At 46.2% G+C, this 18,230-nt stretch overlaps 2 protein-coding genes across 2 annotated transcripts in view; one reads left to right on the forward strand and one right to left on the reverse strand.

The window, feature by feature from the left end:
- Positions 1-9,018, reverse strand: part of LOC106123865 (uncharacterized) — a 9,069-nt gene extending 51 nt beyond the window's left edge. Inside the window, exons 1-9 of the mRNA XM_013320275.1 lie at positions 8,445-9,018; positions 6,075-6,285; positions 1,975-2,122; positions 1,812-1,879; positions 1,340-1,600; positions 1,141-1,255; positions 710-837; positions 448-563; positions 4-361 (exon numbers count right to left, since the gene is read on the reverse strand). Coding sequence (XP_013175729.1) covers positions 4-361; positions 448-563; positions 710-837; positions 1,141-1,255; positions 1,340-1,600; positions 1,812-1,879; positions 1,975-2,122; positions 6,075-6,135 — 1,255 coding nt within the window. The 5' untranslated portion in view covers positions 6,136-6,285; positions 8,445-9,018. The remainder of the gene's footprint in view (positions 1-3; positions 362-447; positions 564-709; positions 838-1,140; positions 1,256-1,339; positions 1,601-1,811; positions 1,880-1,974; positions 2,123-6,074; positions 6,286-8,444) is intronic.
- Positions 9,019-12,175: 3,157 nt separating this feature from the next.
- LOC106124200 (uncharacterized) lies at positions 12,176-14,304 on the forward strand. Its single transcript, XM_013320670.1, has 6 exons — positions 12,176-12,253; positions 12,644-12,667; positions 12,758-12,889; positions 13,315-13,515; positions 13,604-13,755; positions 13,927-14,304. The coding sequence occupies exons 1-6, from the start codon at positions 12,202-12,204 to the stop codon at positions 14,212-14,214; spliced, it is 849 nt and encodes a 282-aa protein (XP_013176124.1). The 5' UTR covers positions 12,176-12,201; the 3' UTR covers positions 14,215-14,304.
- Positions 14,305-18,230: the final 3,926 nt, after the last annotated feature.

An 18,230-nucleotide genomic window follows, 5' to 3' on the forward strand; every position in this document is an offset into this window, starting at 1 on the left:
TACCGGGGCGGGCGTGCTGCCGGCGGCGACGCGTGTCGGGCAGGGCGCCGAGCACGGTGTAGCGGCCGAGCAGCGGGCAGCGCGCGGGCGCCGGCGCCGCGGTGACGAGCGTGAGGTAGGGCAGGGCGGGGTCTGCGGCGCGGGCGCCGGCGCAGGCGTCCTGCGGCGCGTCCCAGAGCGCGGCGCCCTGCTGCAGCTCGAGCACGCCGCCGTCGCGCCGGTGGAACTGCAGACAGACGTGGCCGGACTCGCAGCCGCGCGTCACGTGCGCCACCAGCTTGATGTAGCGGTTGTCGCGCTGCTCCAGGATGGAGTGGCAGACCAGCCGCCGCTCCTCCGCCGCGCCGATCTCCGACATTATCTGCGCGTCACGTAATATTGTATACGAGTTGGTGTCGGGTGTTGGTGCGAGGTGGCGGGGCGCTGGGCGCTGGGCGCGGGGCATACCTTGAGCGTGGCGTTCTTGGTGGTGAAGTGGTACTGGTGCGCGTGGTCGAGGCTGAACCACTTGTGGTGCTCCACGATCCAGGCGGGGAAGTGGCAGCGGTTGTGCTCGTCGTCGCCTGCCGCCGCATCATATTTAGGTATTTACATGGTAAGTACAAAAGTACGGTGTATACCGCATACAACATTGTTTCATGAAATTAATGTATGTGCAAGATAGTGTGTGTGTGAGAATGAGAGAGTGAGGGAGAGAGAGAGGACGCACTGTTGGTGAGCTTCATGATACGGCTGCCGTCAGTGGGCGAGGAGAGGCCGTTGCAAGTGGCGTCGCCGGACTGCGCGATGTTGTATGTCATGCTGCGCTCGCCGTGCTGGCCCTTGTACACGAAGCACCTGCGACACAACCTCACCGTGTGCACTATCACGTCACATACTTCTCAGCACCAGTACACAGACCGACACAAAACTATATTGCTTCTGAGAATGCTTGTAATACTTCAGCACAAATAAGTAGGTATCAACGTCGGAAAATACAAGTGGATGAAATCGTACTCCCGGCCTTTGGTCGTCGTCGAGTCGGCCTCGATTAGATTAGTCTGTCTAAATTTTATTTTTCCGATCGACTCGGCGGGGGCACTGCTGTGCCTCCAGATTACCATTCCATCGAATATATGTATTGTTCTCAAGGTGGCTCACCTGAAAGTGTCCTCATCTGAGGCGATGGAGTTCCTCCGCTGCACCTGTGAGATCTGCCCCACCAGGTAGCGCGTCGAGCCCTCCTTCCACGTCGCCAGGCACACCAGCTCCTCCACTGCTCATGCCGCGCGTGCACCGACAACATCACGTTAGTTGGAGAGTGAGGAGTGGGACGGGGGCGAGGGCGAGCGGTACGCACCGTTGCTCTCGGTGCCGGGCACGTCGGGGCAGGCCATGTAGCGCAGCAGCAGCCGGGAGTCGTCGGTGCAGGCCTCTGCGCGCGAGGGCGGGTTGGCGCAGTCGCCGGAGCCGCGGCTGTAGGTGAAGGTGAAGGGCGCGGGGTGGAAGGGGCAGGGCTGCGGTTCGGGCCGCGGCTCCTTGCGGAACATCGAGTACAGCGGCGCGTCCCCGCTGATCGACTCGCAGATCGACGACATCGAGTCCTTCTCCGAGCAGAACGCTGCGCACACGATGCGATATCCCATTACTCAATACAGCTTGCTGAATAAAAACTAAATTACATATCAAATCTAGCAACAAAATTTACATTCGAATAGGAAATTGAATATGTTAACCTGACAATCCCCTATAACCCTCGGAGTGTTACCTGTATGCAAACACAGATAGAAATTGCTCACAAATTGTGCCAGTGAAAAGACGGCGTCACTTACTTTCTTTGTATTGTAGGACATATTTGTGCTTTTCCAATATCACCATGCACCTGTAGCAGTCCTCCCGCCTGCAACACAACATTAACGTGTCAAGCGTTGGCGAGGTACGAGGGGCGAGGGGCGAGGGGCGCGGGGCGCGGGGCGAGGGCGGAAGGGCACGCACCTGTCGTAGAGCAGGAACTTGTCGTAGGACTCGGACTCGTAGCACTCGCCTTTGGAGTGTATGTGCGTGGAGTTGATGGCGATGAGGGCCGGGCTGCCCGACTGAAACCAGCTGCCCGCCCAGCCCGCCGGGAACGTGCACCCGCCGCCTGCGCGTTGTTAATTCTTCAATTCACTAACAATACAGCTAACAAATATATAAATAGAACCTAAAAGTTAAAGATGTTTTTTTCTTTATTTCATCAATCAATCACAAGGATTGATCAAAACTCATCATCGTAAGTAATTTATGCCTTCGGAAGCAAACTTAAACATACTCAATATTTATTTGTATCATTTATTACCTGTCACATGTAATTGTAAAAATTAAAAAAAAACAAAACTGATTTCATATAAAATTGACCATGGTAAAAGTTCGACCAACAAATGGTCGCGACCAACGAGGACGTACACGACAATATCAAAAACGTTTGGCAGCGGTAATATAAAAAACGCGACTGGTGACTGGCGACTGGTGACTGGTGACTGGCGAGCGTCAAAGTAATTTTTAAAACAAACTGAATTAAGACAACAAAACTTGCGCACATATTTTCACATTTGATCGAAACAAAACATAAAAGGCGGTTTAACGCAGAGGAAATTAAATAATTCTGGCGGCAACAAGAGAGCTGGCGTCCCCGCAATGACGGCTGTTGTCTTGTCTTGTTCCACTCTCTCTATTCTCAGTATATTCCGTTTAAAATGGTCTCAAATATATTATCACTATTATCTATTACATTTGGAACTATTTAATGAATAGTGAGTGAGCGGTGTATGAGCGGTGTGTGAGCGGTGTATGAGCGGCGTGTCAAATATGGTACTAAAGCTGTAAACACAACGCGACGCCCCCGCCGCGCTTCTGCTCGCTTACGAATTATTCCTTAAACAAACTCACTACACTAAGTTACCACATAACATTTGTTATATACCGATTATAATGCATAGACAGTCCGCGGCGGCGCTAGCTGGGCCGGGCCGGGATGGGCCGGGCCGGGCGCAGGTGAGCGCTTTGTGTAGAAGCCCCTGTTATTTGTAGCGAGGAATAAATAAGAAGCGGCGGCACAGGGACTGTAATGCAGCCATCACTCTTTATAATGTATTGAACGCGATAAATATTGAGGTACAGGGATGGGAGGGGAGAGGGAGAGTGGAACGACAAGGCGCCGCGCTAATACTAAATTCGTATAGAATTGTCCTATCTTATGCGTCAAGCTATTTGTTCTATACATGATGTGGGCGCGGTGCCGCGACGTCGGCTGCAACCAGCGTGCCCGCCAACCGCTACGAGCCGTACAATTATCTATGATGTGACGGGGCGCGGGCATCTGGCTAATGGTGCTAGGCAGATGAATATTTTGTTATCTGGACACGCTTACAATTTTCCTGTAAATTTTTTCCCCAGAAAGCCAATTACTATACGATAATTTCAAAAGTCAACAACGCGAGTGAGTTGAATGTTGTGCGTGCGCACGAGAGCACCGGCACGCACCTAATTGGCTATTGCAAATTCCTGCGCGCACCTATAGGTAATCGGATAATCAGTAATCGGACGCACCTCTGCCATCCCACCGCATCTCCTTAACGAGTCTACTTGTCGGCGTTCAGACGCTGGCTGCATTGTTTTTAACGGCAACTTCAAACTAGGATTCGTGTATGGCAAACGCGTATAGACCGCGCAGGGGCATCAGCACTCCGGGCGGACTACATGTCGTCACCAAACCTACTCCATTTTACTGGACAGTTTCATGAATCCTTCTAAAATTATATACAGGGTGTCCCAAAAGGTTACGTACACAGGAAGGGGGATAATAGGGGTGGTCACAAGTCACAAGGTCAGCGCAGAATTAAAAATATAGTATGGTCTAACCAAGAATATAAAAACTAGTACTGGTGGCGTTACTACACCGCTTTCAGTAATCATTCTATAACTGATGAATTAGTAATAAGAAGGTGACGGACGTATCGACAATACGAAACTACCGGCGTACCTGTACACAAACCCGACACCCGACCTCCGACACTCGAAGCGAAACTAATTATTTGTCGCATTATTGCAAACAAAGGAGCTGCTGCACACAACAAAATGCATAAAAACTATAAATTACGCATGCTACCCACAGTTTCACAACAAAAGCACTTAAACAAATCCTTGCCGCCCCCCTTCCGCCCCCTGACTATCAATGAATCTCGAACTATCTTTCTATTCTTTGTTGATAATATTTTTTACACTGAAAGTATTTGTAAGATGATCTCAGTATCTTTATAGGAAGAAACCATTAATATATGTTATCTATCAAACTATTTTAAATCGTCGTCAAAATGTTTAATTCGTGTACATTTTTGTGATGCCCTGTTCACATATAAATAGGAATGTTTGAACTTGGAATCTTGGTAGGGCAGTAGTTTGTGAGGTTTACATTACAACACACCTGTAGGTACAGGAATGGTACAGCAGTGGCACAGCAGGCCACCATCCTTGAATATTGTGTTACTTCGAGATAGAACTTTGCTTGTTATAATAACCCTGTATAAAGTGTGATAACGAGTATACGTGTATATACATATATGTTGCGCACTGATCACACAATATAAACATAAAAGTCTAATCATCGAACATGAAACAAACCTCGTGTATTTTACAGTTCTAATATGTGTTAAATTTAGTATTTATAATATATTTTATACCGTGCTTTGTATATATTTGTAAACCGTGATTTTAAATTTTGTTGTGCACGGAGGAAGTCGCGGGCGATCGCTAGCGTACTCGTAGCTGGTCGGTCCGCCCGCGCTGCAACATTGCTGAAGCTTTATAGTAGTGTTGATTTATATCTCCAAAGGAATTTAGGAGAGACAATTTAATTATCGCGAATGTTATTAGATACAGCGGGCAGTGAGCTGTGAGGGATTGGTGACAAAGGTGAAGCGCGACTTGATCCTTTTACACGAAGAATGCGGCCTCTCTCCCCGGCCAGCACCCGCCTCACCGCCGCGGCGTGGTCGCGGTGGCATCACAGCGACGCTAAACAAGTGGGGCAATCCCTTATATCTGTCAGGCAGATTGCCGTGGTGCGCGCGATGCACGAAGGCGGACTCGTGTTCCGTGCGCTACCGTGATATCATTCTACATCTGATGGTTTCCATCATCGACCCTCGAGGACTACGTTGCGACATGTTATTATCTCCTCGTGCAGAAGGATTCATAGCAAACAAACACGTGTCGAGGCGACAGCCAAATAGCACTCCGCACCGGCACCGAGCGCCGCAGCTGCGATCCACTAGGTGCGCGGCAGCGACGCCTCCATTAATCACGGTTTAAGCCTCACTCCATAACTGCAGTTATTTATGTTCAAATTTCTTTCAGTCGCGGAGCAGATACGGAGCAGAAAAGGATTTCCCGGGCATCGTAACTCCTATGAACCCTCGCCCTCTAGCGCCGGTACACTAGTATGAGCATACTCTGCATGGATTTTTGACCTTATTCCTAGAGTCATGATTTATGGCTATTTGTAAAAACAAGTATACATATTCCGGTTGTAAAATAGTGCAATTTATAGACTTCCTAACTATATAAAGGAATATGGAGGAGGAAATATAACGAAAGTGCAGCAGCGGAATGCATAAAATAAGTACAAGTAGCTGGACATTTCAGTGAATGGGTTTATTTATATAAAGCTCCAAACGTCAGGTGTCAGGTCGGCTGACAGATGGCGGACGCACCGGAGCCGCTGGATAAGGCGAGGATTTGTGAAAAACGCCCGCCGTTTAAGCGATCTATATTTGAAATGTAGCGAAGAGGCACGTTTCGGCCGTTAGGGACGCGACTGTCGCCTGCACCGTTTTAAATTTATAATGAATCGTATTGTATACATATAAGAGCACAGTTTAAACGAATAGTCGTGTCGAAATCTTTCATAACTACTAACTCGCGACAAGGTAGTTAAATCATTTAACAAATCTTACCAGTAACTGAGTTTAAAATTAGGAATTATTCTAATAATCATATGCAACGATAGCGGGCTGCAGCTGTTCCCGCAAGGTTGCGCTGCGGTGTGACTGGCTTACCATACGAGGAGCACACGGCCAGCGCCAGCAGCAGCAGCAGCAGCAGCAGCGCCGCAGACATGATGCCGCCCGCCCCGTGCTCACTACGCACCCGCCCCCACTATATCACATAATATTGGATTTCTAAAGGTCACTTTGTGTACACTCAAAGTCCTTGCCAGTCGTGGTGGTGTGGTGCGCCGCCAACTCATTCGCGGTGTGGCTCCCGTGCCTGTACAAATATAAACACACAATTATCACAAGACAATTTAAAGTTTTGGAAGCGTTTTGTCGTTATACAAGAAACATATTACATTAATGAGGTACAGGTTAAAGTAAGATTTGAACATGTTATAATAGGGGTTGCACCTCAGTGAACATATATGTTAAATTTCTTCAACAAAAAGTTTAATTGAAAAATTATAATAGCAATAAATAGTTGGTTTTACAAAAGTAACTGGACTGGATCAACTAGTTGCTTTCTAATATAATATAATTATCCATATGTACAACATACAACTATTTATATATTTACATTGGGTACTGTTAGCTGTTGGGTTATTTTTGTTCATCAATATGCTATATCACATCACCATTGAGTTCTTGTTATTGGAAAAGTCAACCAGCACTATCAATCATTTAGTTATATTAAACTTGTCTTTATTCTCATCATCAGCTCACTATACGTCCCCACCGAGGGGCTCGGAGCCTACACATGCCATAGTCAACCACGCTGGCCCAGTGCGGGTTGGTTGACTTCACACATATCTTTGAATTTCTTCTGAGATATGTGCAGGTTGCATCACGATGCTTTCCTTCACAGTAAGAACGTCGGATAAATGTACATATGTAAATAGGAAATCGAAAAACACATTGGTACATGGCGGGATTCGAACCCAGGACCTGCAGATTGCAAGTCAAGTGCTTAAACCCTGAGCCACCGATGCTCCATGTCGCGAGTTCCCATGTGAGTCCATGTGAGCAACGCTCATAGTCTTCATTCATACTTTTAATATGCTTCATCCCACCAAACAAACACAATAGGGCTGCCAACTGAACAATTTAAATTATATCTTAACTAGTCAAGAAAGAAAAAAAAAATTTGAGGAAATTTTGGTATTTAAGGAGAAACAAAATAGAGTGTTTAAAAAATGAACACATTATTTTTTTTAAAGAAATCATCATCAACTTAATTTATTTATGTTTCAATAACATCATTTTTAGACTATCTATATTTTATTTACTTTACAAAATTCTGTATTCAAGCAGTGCCAAGCATGATGATGCAATATGTATGTATGTATGTATGTTTGATGTGAGACACAATGTCCTCGTCCCCCTTACAATCTCAAACAAGAGTCTGTAGTTTGGTAAAATTATTTAATTAATATGGTATATAATACTATTTAAAAACAACATTTTTTAGTCAATCATCAAATTTGTCAATGTGTGTAAAATATTCTGTTTATAATGGTAAAATTTTGTAAACATGCCTTTAAGATTAACTAACATAAGAAAAAATTAAATAAATGATTGGACATTTAAAATTCAATTTTGTTTCTCCAACTTTAAGAAGCTGTATTTGTTTTTGTTACACCAACTTTTTTTATGAATGACCAAATGTTACTCATGTCTGAAGTATGAAAAATAATACATTTTATGTCTGTCTTGAAGCTTTCTTTCATTTGTTTATCATTTACAATATACACTGCAAATGGAGTTGCGAAAAACTTAGCCCTACAACTGACAAAAAATCCAATTAAAAAGTTAAGGCCAAGAATCTCATAATTTTCATATAAAACAATAGATGTTAAGGCTCCCAAACTCCCTAAAGTGTTTGATCTACCCAAAAAGAATAATCATTTAACAGTAGCACCCACTTCTGGAGAAAGAAATTTGCAAAAGTGGGTGCCAGTGTTGGTCTCAGCCGATAAGTACAGCATTGTTGTTTGTTGTTAATGTTTTAATTGGAAATAGTGTACTTCAAATTTTTATACATTTTAAAAATAAAGTACTAAGTATGTAATTTTTTTTAATTGTTCCTTTTGATGTTGCCTGTTTTATTGTAACTTATACTAGTCTCATATCACTATTTCCTAACCCTTACATTTTACCACAAAGAAATGAATTTAAAAAGTGACACCTTATATATTAATCATCCATTCTATTGCACATTGCAGTTGCACAAATCACACATTGCCCCCGTCAGTGACGTGTTTTACAATATTTTTTTTCATTGCTATGAATTATTCCTTTTTTTTCTCAAATATTTACATTTCCACATTTTATTGTTTTATATTATTGATGCTTAATATAATGCATGTATTCATTTGAGTGACAAATAATACACTCCTGTTCCTTTTTAATTAAATTAATAAAATGTTCACTAACCTTATATGATACAGTACTTCAGTGGTATCCAAACTTTTTCATAAAATTTTCACTCATCACACCACTGTTTTTCGAACATTTATCACTTTAACGTTTGGCAGAATATACAAATGATTAACTCCAATTAATATTAGAACATAATACTAGCATTATCGAACGGAACATTTACAAAAGCATGGAGATTATGCATTTTTTATTATCTCTGTCGATTGCTATTGCAGCCACTACACAGAACACGAAGAAAGGAATTATCCGGTACAATTATATCACTCACATACACTTTACTAATTTCATTAATAAACACCTAAAAATCGATCCCACAAGGTTTACGACAATTCGTAGAGAAAGGCTGCGGCGGTGTCAAATTCATTATTTTTCCAATCTTGCAATACACGGTGATGTGTTTTGTTTTATAAACTGCATTTGTTGTAGTGCATCACAGCGGAAATAATGTCCATCTTAATCAATTTTGCTAGCATTTTTCTATTAACAAAGATACAAACAACAAAAAGATTGTGAAACCGCACGCGTTCCAATGTTCCGTCGGCGAGTCAGTCACGGATGATGTTGGTTGGCACCAGTGTTGCCAATGAAAATTTTGATCAACGGTGAGCCCTAGCACAAATAAAAAAAGGAAACATTTTCCATTATTCGCCAAATGTTCTATCGTTTTTACCATTATTGAAACAAATAGTAAGCCTAGTGCTTAATGTAAGCAAATTGTTCCTTATTATTTAACAAAAAAAAATTACAATCTTTTTAAGCATCAATATCATAGTTTAAATTTCATTTTCCTGGTACAAATTATTGTTAAACAATGGCTTTTTTCCTTATTTCTTATTTTAAAACACTTACATGAAACATTTATTAATATAGATTTTGAAAAGCCCTAAAACATGTTATGGTCATAGGGTTGCGGCCGTAGTCTGTAGATTTTGCTATTTTTTTTTTAAATTTATTTATTGATATAAACAAAGAATAAAATACAAATTTACAATAAAAGTGTCTATAAACCCATTGCGGGATTGTCCAGACACTTTGGTACTACGCTATGAAACGGTAGGTAAGTTACATTTTTTTTATTTACAGCAAATTAGTGAGCTCGCTCATACCGTCATATACAGGGTGCACAAACGCGTTATAAATTTATTAGACTAAGGATTTTAGGTAATGATTTTTAAGTATATTTTTTATGTTTTTGTTGTTTATATTATTTTTTATATGAGTAGGTAAATTATTTTTTAATGTTGGAATTATATATTCTGACGTACGTTTACCATAGACGTTGATATAATCGGGGGTCGAAAATTTTTATTTGTTACGCTCCTAGTTGTAATTTGTTTTCCTGAAAGCCATCGAACACGGTAATTGCCCTAACATTGGCAACACATGTTGGCACTGAGCAAGGTAAGGTAACTCGAGATAGATGTCGTGTTTCTGGCGGCCATTACTTGGCCATTACGGAAAATGGCGACCGAAGCGCACAACTAAACTTTGTACGGAAACCTTGATTTAAATCCAAGTGCATAGAATTTATATTGGATTCATATCTAGTTTATTTAGGAAAACTATTCGATCTTGTAACGCGACAAACTTGAAGAGTCCGACAGAAAATCCCAAAGAATAATGTGCTTTTACTTTTAAATGACAGAACTTACCAAACGCGCATTCCCTCTTGTCAAACAAAAACGAACAGTAATCCCTATTTTTTTTTATATATAAAGGGGTTTCGCCCAACCAATCCTGTGCCAATCCAATGAAATGTCGCCGACGACAGAACGTCCCACACTTGCTTGCTTCATCACCATCATCAGCTCGCTATATGTCCCCACCGAGGGGCTCGGAGCCTACCCTAAGTTTAAGGGTAATTAGGTCATAGTCTTGCTTGCTTGTGTGCTCTAAATAACGTGCTTTAAATAACTGCGATTATCTGCAATTTAGAAAGTGTCAGTTACAGTCGAATTGAACTTTTATTAAAGACCTTCTTTTATTAAAGATCGAAAAAGTTATTCGATCCGGTGGAAAAGTCAAATTAAATTACCCTGGCGCAGCGCAGCACCCCTTAGTCAACGTCAAAAAAGTCTCACAAGAGCCTCACTGATCTGTATAGAATGGGTATGGACTAAGGGTTTGCTTGGAAATGGCAGCTTTTTCTTAGTTTATTCTTTCATCTCGTCGTGTGTATAAAACATTCAAACGACGACTAAAACTTTTAAGGTGGAACACTGCCATTTTTATCCATGTTTTTGCCCCAAAAATGTATTTCTATTATTGACTCGAATTCTCACCACAACTACCATTCGTAAGCATCACTGCCAAAATGGTGAAATCAAATTAACACAAAATACCACGATTCAAAGCCTGTCCATGTGTAGTGGTCAGTGTTTCTTGCTACTTTTGGACATTATTAGTTGGAACCCTTCGGCGCGAATGGCGCGCTTTCGCTACCAAGTCAAGTGTCAGAATGATTAGTGAGGGCATGTACGAATGAATGAATTTATAGGAGTTTTTTTTTTAATGCCAAGATTTTCTTAGCTCCTCACAACAACAACCTTGATGTAGTATCAGTGTTACCGACAATTAGCCACTTCTACAGCTTTCCAGCCAACAAATTGCAAAATCTACGGCATACGGCCGCATCCCTACGGTATGGCTGTGCCCTAAGCGGATTGTTTTTTATTTAGAAATTCACTGTTAAAGCTTTAGGAGTGTGAATAAAATAAGTAAAAAGTAATTTATTAACAATGATTGTACCGGGAATAATATAATTTATCTAAAATATTAATGCATTACCTGTTTCTTGAAAATTGTAAGGCTCGTTTTATCAACAACGAGAGTTTGTGTATTACGCAGAACTTGTGCTAGGAAACGAAAGTTGATAGAAAAGAGCCACATGAAGAACATTTTACGAGATATTTAGTTTATACATATAGAGCGGACCTGTCCGCGCGATCTCCATTGCTCAAAGAGATAAGATCATTTTTTTTATTTAAATCGAAGTCCTCAAACCATCGTGAGCCTATAGAGATAGCAGATATATAGTTATGTTTTTGTTATTATAATAGTCACTTTTCGTGTTCATTTTGTGTTATAATGTTCTAATGTAGAATCATCAGCTGCACTGCGCTGCGCTGCGCTGCGCTGCACTGCGCTGTATACAATGAACAAGAAGGAACATTACATTTATAAATTAGTTTTCCTATGGTAGTCGGTCAAACGCACTTTATTACATTTTGTCCATATTTATAGTTTATATCGCAAGAGTTTTCTCTCAGTTTTTACCTGCGTGGAAGAGTGCGGCGTTATCGACACGTATTTCCCTTGAGTTTCATAGGCCTACATCCAGATGGGTTTTATTATGATAAGCTGTCGCCCGCGACACTGTCCGCATGGAATTACGCCAGACTATGTTCTATATGTACATATGCCAAATGTCATCGAGATCCGTAAGATAAGATTTATAAACGATGCTAAAATACAATGTCTACAATACCTACTAATACTACTTGTCAGTTTTTCATTTAAAAAATGGTAAGCATTCCCTCTTGAATATCAAACTAAGAAATAAATCCTACCCCTTGAATATCGGCTGGCAACAGTCACGTCGCTATTTCAGCGGGTACGCCGCGCGGATGCTCCTCCATAGCATGCGCTTGTCTTCATGGCGGTGTGAGTGCGGTGCGGGGGGCGTGCGGGGTGAACATCACACACACATCACTCGGTTCCCAACAAGCGCTCAAGCTGGTAGTGCGCCGCAATGTATCATAATTTAATTATAGTTTTCCTGTTGTATTTGTTGAATAATTTATGTAAGTTCTTTGCTGCTTTCAATTTTTTTTTGTTCTTTATTACAAACAAGAGGTTGTTCAGAGAATGATATTTCCCTTTATGTACATACATCTTCTCCCCGATAATATGCATTTCCCTTTCACATTGAATTAGGAAGCTTATTACAAAAGGGTGAGTTCGACTGCGGCTACTGTCGTGAACCATAATATCCTAGTGCGTACAAATTTACAGCTTAGTGGAAACATTTGTAAGAAATATTTAGGACAGTGCGCCTGCGCCCGCGCCGCTAACGGAAACCTGTCGTGCAAATATTCTTTGGCACATAACATACTATCTACTATAAGGAAATAATGCATGAAAGCAAAAACCTTGTCCATGGAGTTAAAATATATTAAATATTTGTTTTACAGACGGGACAAACGCACGACGGCTGGGTAAGAATGTTTCAAATAAATCTTTGGACTGATTGATAAATAGTTGCAAACAAATTGACAAAAAAAATATATATGTATGTCCAATTTTAGAACTGAAAATAACAGACCCGAACGGACGATCGTATACAAATAAAAAATACCACTACAGGGAGGAGCTGAGCGTCGTGCTGAAGTGCCAGCTCTCCAACAACCAGACCATGTTTGAAATGTTTTGGATGTTAGGTGATGTTTGTTGTTTATTGATAAATCTATAGTATTGTGTTTGCATTGCATAAGCTCCGAAACTACTAAACCGATTTGATAATTCTTTACTGTTGGGCTACACTATCCTACGGGTGACCGAGGCTATATTTTTTATTAGATTTTTTTTTCTCTTTCGTGCGGACGAAGTCGCTTGCACCCGCTAGTACTTTATAAAGCAGAGGCTTACATTTTCCACAAAATCTAGTTATTTTTTTTTAGATACATACATACAAGCTTTCAGGTTATTGGGCTTAAGAAAATGTAACATTAAATGTACAATGTGAGCCTTGTATAATAGCAGTATCAGCAGTAGCCATATAAAGTGTATCAAGCTAGAAAATGTAAAGAATTACATAAAGTTTAAACAACATAATAACGGCTTGACTACGCCTGTTGCATTTCAGACGGGGTAAAGACGCGTGTCTCGACAGCGTCCACTGCGTCAGACGAATTGATGGTGGTGCTCGGAGGGCGCGAGCCGCGGGTGCAGTGCGAAGCGCGCGAGGTGCCCGCCGGCGACGGCACCACAAACCTCACCGCCTCTGTGACATTCGTCAAAGACACGCAGACCACAACAACGTTGGCTCCGAAAGAGCCCGACACCGGTAACATGGCTGACTCTTACAAATGAAAGCTTGCGATCTGAAGAACACTTTTTTTTTTTTTTTTTAAGGTAGTATTTTGTTGTGTCAGAGGACAAGGGCGTGGCCAGCAGCGTGGCGGCGGCGCTGGCTCAGCGCGCGGTGTTGTACGCGGGCGGCGCCGCGGCGCTGCTCGTGCTCGCCGTCGCATTCCTTCTCGCCACATATTTCTGTAAGCGGAGCTCGGACAAGCGACTCTTAGAGGTATTTCTAAAATATAAATATTTCTCACGGTAACTATACATTTAAAGAATTTCAATATTATTGAATTGGAGGCTTTTTTTTTTTTTTTGGTATTGAGCCATCAAAAACAAAATCTATCAGAAATGCCAAGTCTCTAGTATAATTTTATTTATTCAAAGTTTTAAAATGCAGTTTGAGCTGGACACGGGAGAGTCGGAGGCGGCCGTGTACGCGTCGCCCCGAGACGATGTGCGCGGTCACCCCGCGCCGCCCGCTGTCTATACCGAGCCGTTCAGAGAGACTGGCGCCAACCTGATGTACTCTACGCCTATTCCTAAATGTGAAAGAACAGCATTGAAGACAGAAATGGGTCGCGATGAGAATGGATCATATTATGAATATGTGAGGCAGGTGAAACAGGTGAAGCCGAGAAGCTGCGATGCTCGCTATGTAAACGGTCTTAATAACAACAATACTTAAAAGAACGTCCATTAAACAACTAAACTAAATTGTCACCACAAGGAAGAGTGAATTAAAAGATGACTAATGAGGTAAAAAAAAAATGAATTAGTTAATAATGCTACGAAAAATTAATGTTTCTTTATTTGTACTAAAAAAAAAAAAAAAAAAAGAAGAACAATGATGTGATTTTAGTAATGTATATAATATCACAACAATCCCAAAGATGTAAAGAAATATGTAATTGCAAAGTATAAACGTGTTTTATTGAAAACCGCAGTCCCACAGCACAGCACAACTGCAGGAGGACAAGATAAGCGAATCCGCCAATGGAGCATACAAAAGTCCGCGAACTTAAAGGCGACACACCGGCTCGCTGGCTCGCTCTGTATGCTTGAAATTCAAACTTCGCAGTTAAACTAATTCGTAGATCAGGCGAGCCGATAGTGTTGCCAATTTAGCAAACTATGTGCTAAATTTGGGAGATTTTCTGTCCGAGATCAAAATGACGCGATGGCGAAGGCGAGGGGACGTAGAAAACAAATTTGTATTGCCGGCACATCTGGCCGTCATAATCTCGGCGCAGTTCAAGCGGTAGCGCCGATCTACACTAAATATCGGCAGCCGGGACGACGGCGCCGGGTGTCGGGTGTGCGGCGGAGACGCCGCTATAGTAAATATATTGCAACTACCACGGCGCCGTAATCTCGTTCTCTTTTTGTTAACGCGGGGAATGCGTTTATGGACTTCGCCGTCCGTGCTGCGGGGGCAGCAGGGACGGTTTCGTGGGGGACTCCCGGCCTGGGAACAAGACCGGACTACCCACTAAACCCCGCGGTGTTCTCCTACGCCCAACCGGACCGTGGCATCTACGTTAGTTTATCCACGGCCCGACTAGGGGGGAGCCCCTTGGTAGGGGCTCGACTCGTGTAGGGAGGGGTCATATCTTAGACCCCTCCAATCACCCTATGATGAAACCCTCCTCAGAACACGAGAGGAGGGCCATCCGCCACAATCGGCGCGACAGGTCCCCCGACCCGTCGCGCGTGGCACTCTCTAACTTGATTGACCGCCTAGCCTCCGAGCTAGTAAAAGTTATCGGAGACTGGGCGGACGTCGCCCGCCCGTCCAAACCGGTCGACCTCAGGGTCACCGGCCTGGACGAGACGGTGACCCGTGAGGAAGTGGCGGAGAAGGTGGCGACGGCTGGGGGCTGCCCCCCCAGCGCGGTCAAAGTGGGCCTCATCAGGTCCAACTTCTGGGGTGGCGGCTCTGCCATTGTAAAGTGCCCCGCGACGGCTGCCAAGGCAGCCGTCAAAATAGGGAAGGTGGCCATTGGCTGGACCATGGTCACCATCAACGCGGTGCAGGCCCGGCCATTGAGATGCTACAAATGCATGATGCTGGGCCACACTCGCGCCCTATGCCCAACGGAAGCGGAGAATGGTCAACTCTGCTTCCGTTGTGGCGAAGCGGGTCACAAGGCGGCCGCCTGCGAGGCGCCCTGTAAATGCACTCTGTGTGCCACCACAGGGCGCCCGCACACGCACGTGATGGGGGGCAATAAATGTGTGCCCCCCACCGTGAAAGGGAGGATGACCAGGCTGCGCCCTAGCCCAGCGCAGCCCAGCCAGCCGGCCGAGGAAGCATAGTGAATTCCTGCAGACCAACGCCAACCACTCCGCCCGCGCACAGGACCTGCTCATGCAGGTTCTGGCGGAGTGGAGAATTGCCGTTGCGGTCGTGGCCGAACCCTACGTGATCCCCCCCCATTCCAGCTGGGTTGGGGACACGGAGGGTTTGGTCGGCATGGTGGCGCCGCCGGCGGGCCAACAACGCCTCTCCCTTAGAGAGAGGGGTGCCGGCTACGTGGCGGCAAACTGGGGAGAAGTAGTTCTCATCGGAGTCTACTTCTCCCCAAACAGGAACCTCTCGCAGTTTGAGAGGTTCCTGGATGGCCTGGAGCCGGTGGTACTGAGGGCATCGCCGGCCCAGGTCATCGTGATGGGGGACCTCAACGCTAAGTGCGCGGAGTGGGGGTCCTCCATCACCGACGCGAAAGGGGTGCTTCTCCGGGACTGGGCCACAGTAATCGGCCTAGCCCCGGAGAACCAGGGCACTGGCTACACGTGCGTGCGCGGGCGGGGTGGCTCAGTGGTGGACGTAACGTTCGCCACCCCCGCCATCGGCGCACGCATAACGTGTTGGCGTGTCCTGGAGGAGGTGGAGACCCTGTCCGATCATTTATACATTCGGTTCAGGGTCTCCAACGCGCCCCGCGGGCGTCAGACCCGGGCGGCGGGCGGAAGAGGCGTGGGAGGCTTTCCGAGGTGGCAGCTCTCACGCCTCGACACGGACCTGGCGGAGGAGGAGGCCGTGGTCCGCGCATGGTCGGCGGACCCCCATCAAGGCATGGGGGTCGAAGAAAGGGCCGTCGGGTTCCGCCGGGACCTGACGGCCATATGCGTCGCCGGCATGCCCCGGGCGCGACGCCCCGCGCCCCGACAGAGGGTGTACTGGTGGACGCAGGACCTCGCGGCCCTGCGTGCCACCAGCAACGCTGCCCGCCGCGCTTTCTCCCGGTGCCGAAGACGTCGGCACCGGGAACCGGGTGAGCTAGAGCGCCTTCAAGCCGAGATGCGGTCGGCAAAGAAGGCGCTCTCAGCCGCCATCGGGGCCGCCAAGGACGCCGCCTATGCTGAGTTCTTGACGGTCCTGGACGCGGACCCGTGGGGGCGCCCGTACCGAATGGTACGGGCCAAACTAAAGGCGGCGCCCCCTACGGAGGCCATGGAGCCGGCCGTCCTCAGCGCGGTGGTCGAGGGGCTATTTCCTAACAGCCCCCCATTCGAACCACCGCGCATGGCACCGCCAAGTGCCGAAGATGAGGACGATGCCGCCCTAGACCCTCCTCTGATAACAGAGGAGGAAATGGTATGGGCGGCTCGCCGGCTCCAAGGACCCCGGAAAGCCCCGGGACCGGACGGCGTGCCCGGGAAGATTCTCCCCACCGCACTTAAACACCTCGGGGATCGCCTACGCTGCCTTTTCAATGACTGCTTGGCAGCGGGGCGTTTCCCTGAGGTGTGGAAGGAGGGGCGGCTGGTGCTAATTAGGAAAGACGGCCGCCCCGCGGACTCTCCGGCAGGATACCGCCCGTTGGTGATGCTGGATGAGGTCGGGAAGCTACTGGAACGTGTGCTGGCTTCCCGGATCATCCAGCACCTAGCGAGGGACGGGCCGCAGCTCTCCGTGAACCAATTCGGGTTCCGGTCGGGACGATCCACTATGGTCGCCCTGGCCGCCCTGAAGAGGTTCACCGAGGAAGCGGCCCAGAGGGGGCAGGGAGCCATAGCGGTGTCATTAGACATCGCTAACGCCTTCGGCTCCCTCCCCTTCTCGGTAATAGAGGAGGCGCTCCGGTACCATGGAGTGCCCCTCTACCTGCGGAGAGTTATAGGGCACTACCTGCAGGGACGGGTAGTGTCCTACATGGGGAGAGAGGGCCGCCAAGAGAGGCGGATGGCATCCGGTGTTCCCCAGGGGTCTGTATTGGGACCCCTGCTCTGGAACATCGGATACGATTGGGCCATCCGCGGAGAGGTGCTGTCCCGGATGGCGGTCATCTGCTATGCGGATGACACGCTGGTCGCCGTCCGGGACACCACTTGGCAGAGAGGTAGGCGAAGGGCTGAGGCCGGAGTCACCTTGTTGACCCGGAGGATCGAGGCACTAGGCCTCCGAGTGGCCCTCAGTAAAACCGAGGCCCTCTGCTTCAAAGGGCCGAAGTGGAGGGTACCGGCGAGGGCCACCCTCCGGGTCAACGGCGACGAGATCGGGGTCAAGGCCCGGATAAAATATCTGGGTCTTGTCCTCGACGGGGGTTGGCGTTTCAGTGACCATTTCCGCGCGCTGACCCCCCGGCTCGTGGGCGCGGCCTCAGCCCTTGCGAGGCTCCTCCCTAACCTGAGAGGTCCGGGTGTACATGCAAGGCTGCTGTACACCACGGTCGTCCGAAGTATGGCCCTGTACGGTGC

The sequence above is a fragment of the Papilio xuthus genome, unplaced genomic scaffold, assembly GCF_000836235.2.
Source record: "Papilio xuthus unplaced genomic scaffold, Pxut_1.1 DF825946.1, whole genome shotgun sequence".
NCBI classification, from domain to species: domain Eukaryota; kingdom Metazoa; phylum Arthropoda; class Insecta; order Lepidoptera; family Papilionidae; genus Papilio; species Papilio xuthus.

What these genes read in the sequence shown, in the direction of transcription:
- LOC106124200 (XM_013320670.1), top strand. Translation starts at nt 12,202, where the DNA reads ATGTATCATAATTTAATTATAGTTTTCCTGTTGTATTTGTTGAATAAT. An exon ending in GACAAACGCACGACGGCTGG is followed by an intron (nt 12,668 to 12,757) that starts GTAAGAATGTTT and finishes GTCCAATTTTAG; the next exon opens with AACTGAAAATAACAGACCCG. An exon ending in CGGACAAGCGACTCTTAGAG is followed by an intron (nt 13,756 to 13,926) that starts GTATTTCTAAAA and finishes TTTAAAATGCAG; the next exon opens with TTTGAGCTGGACACGGGAGA.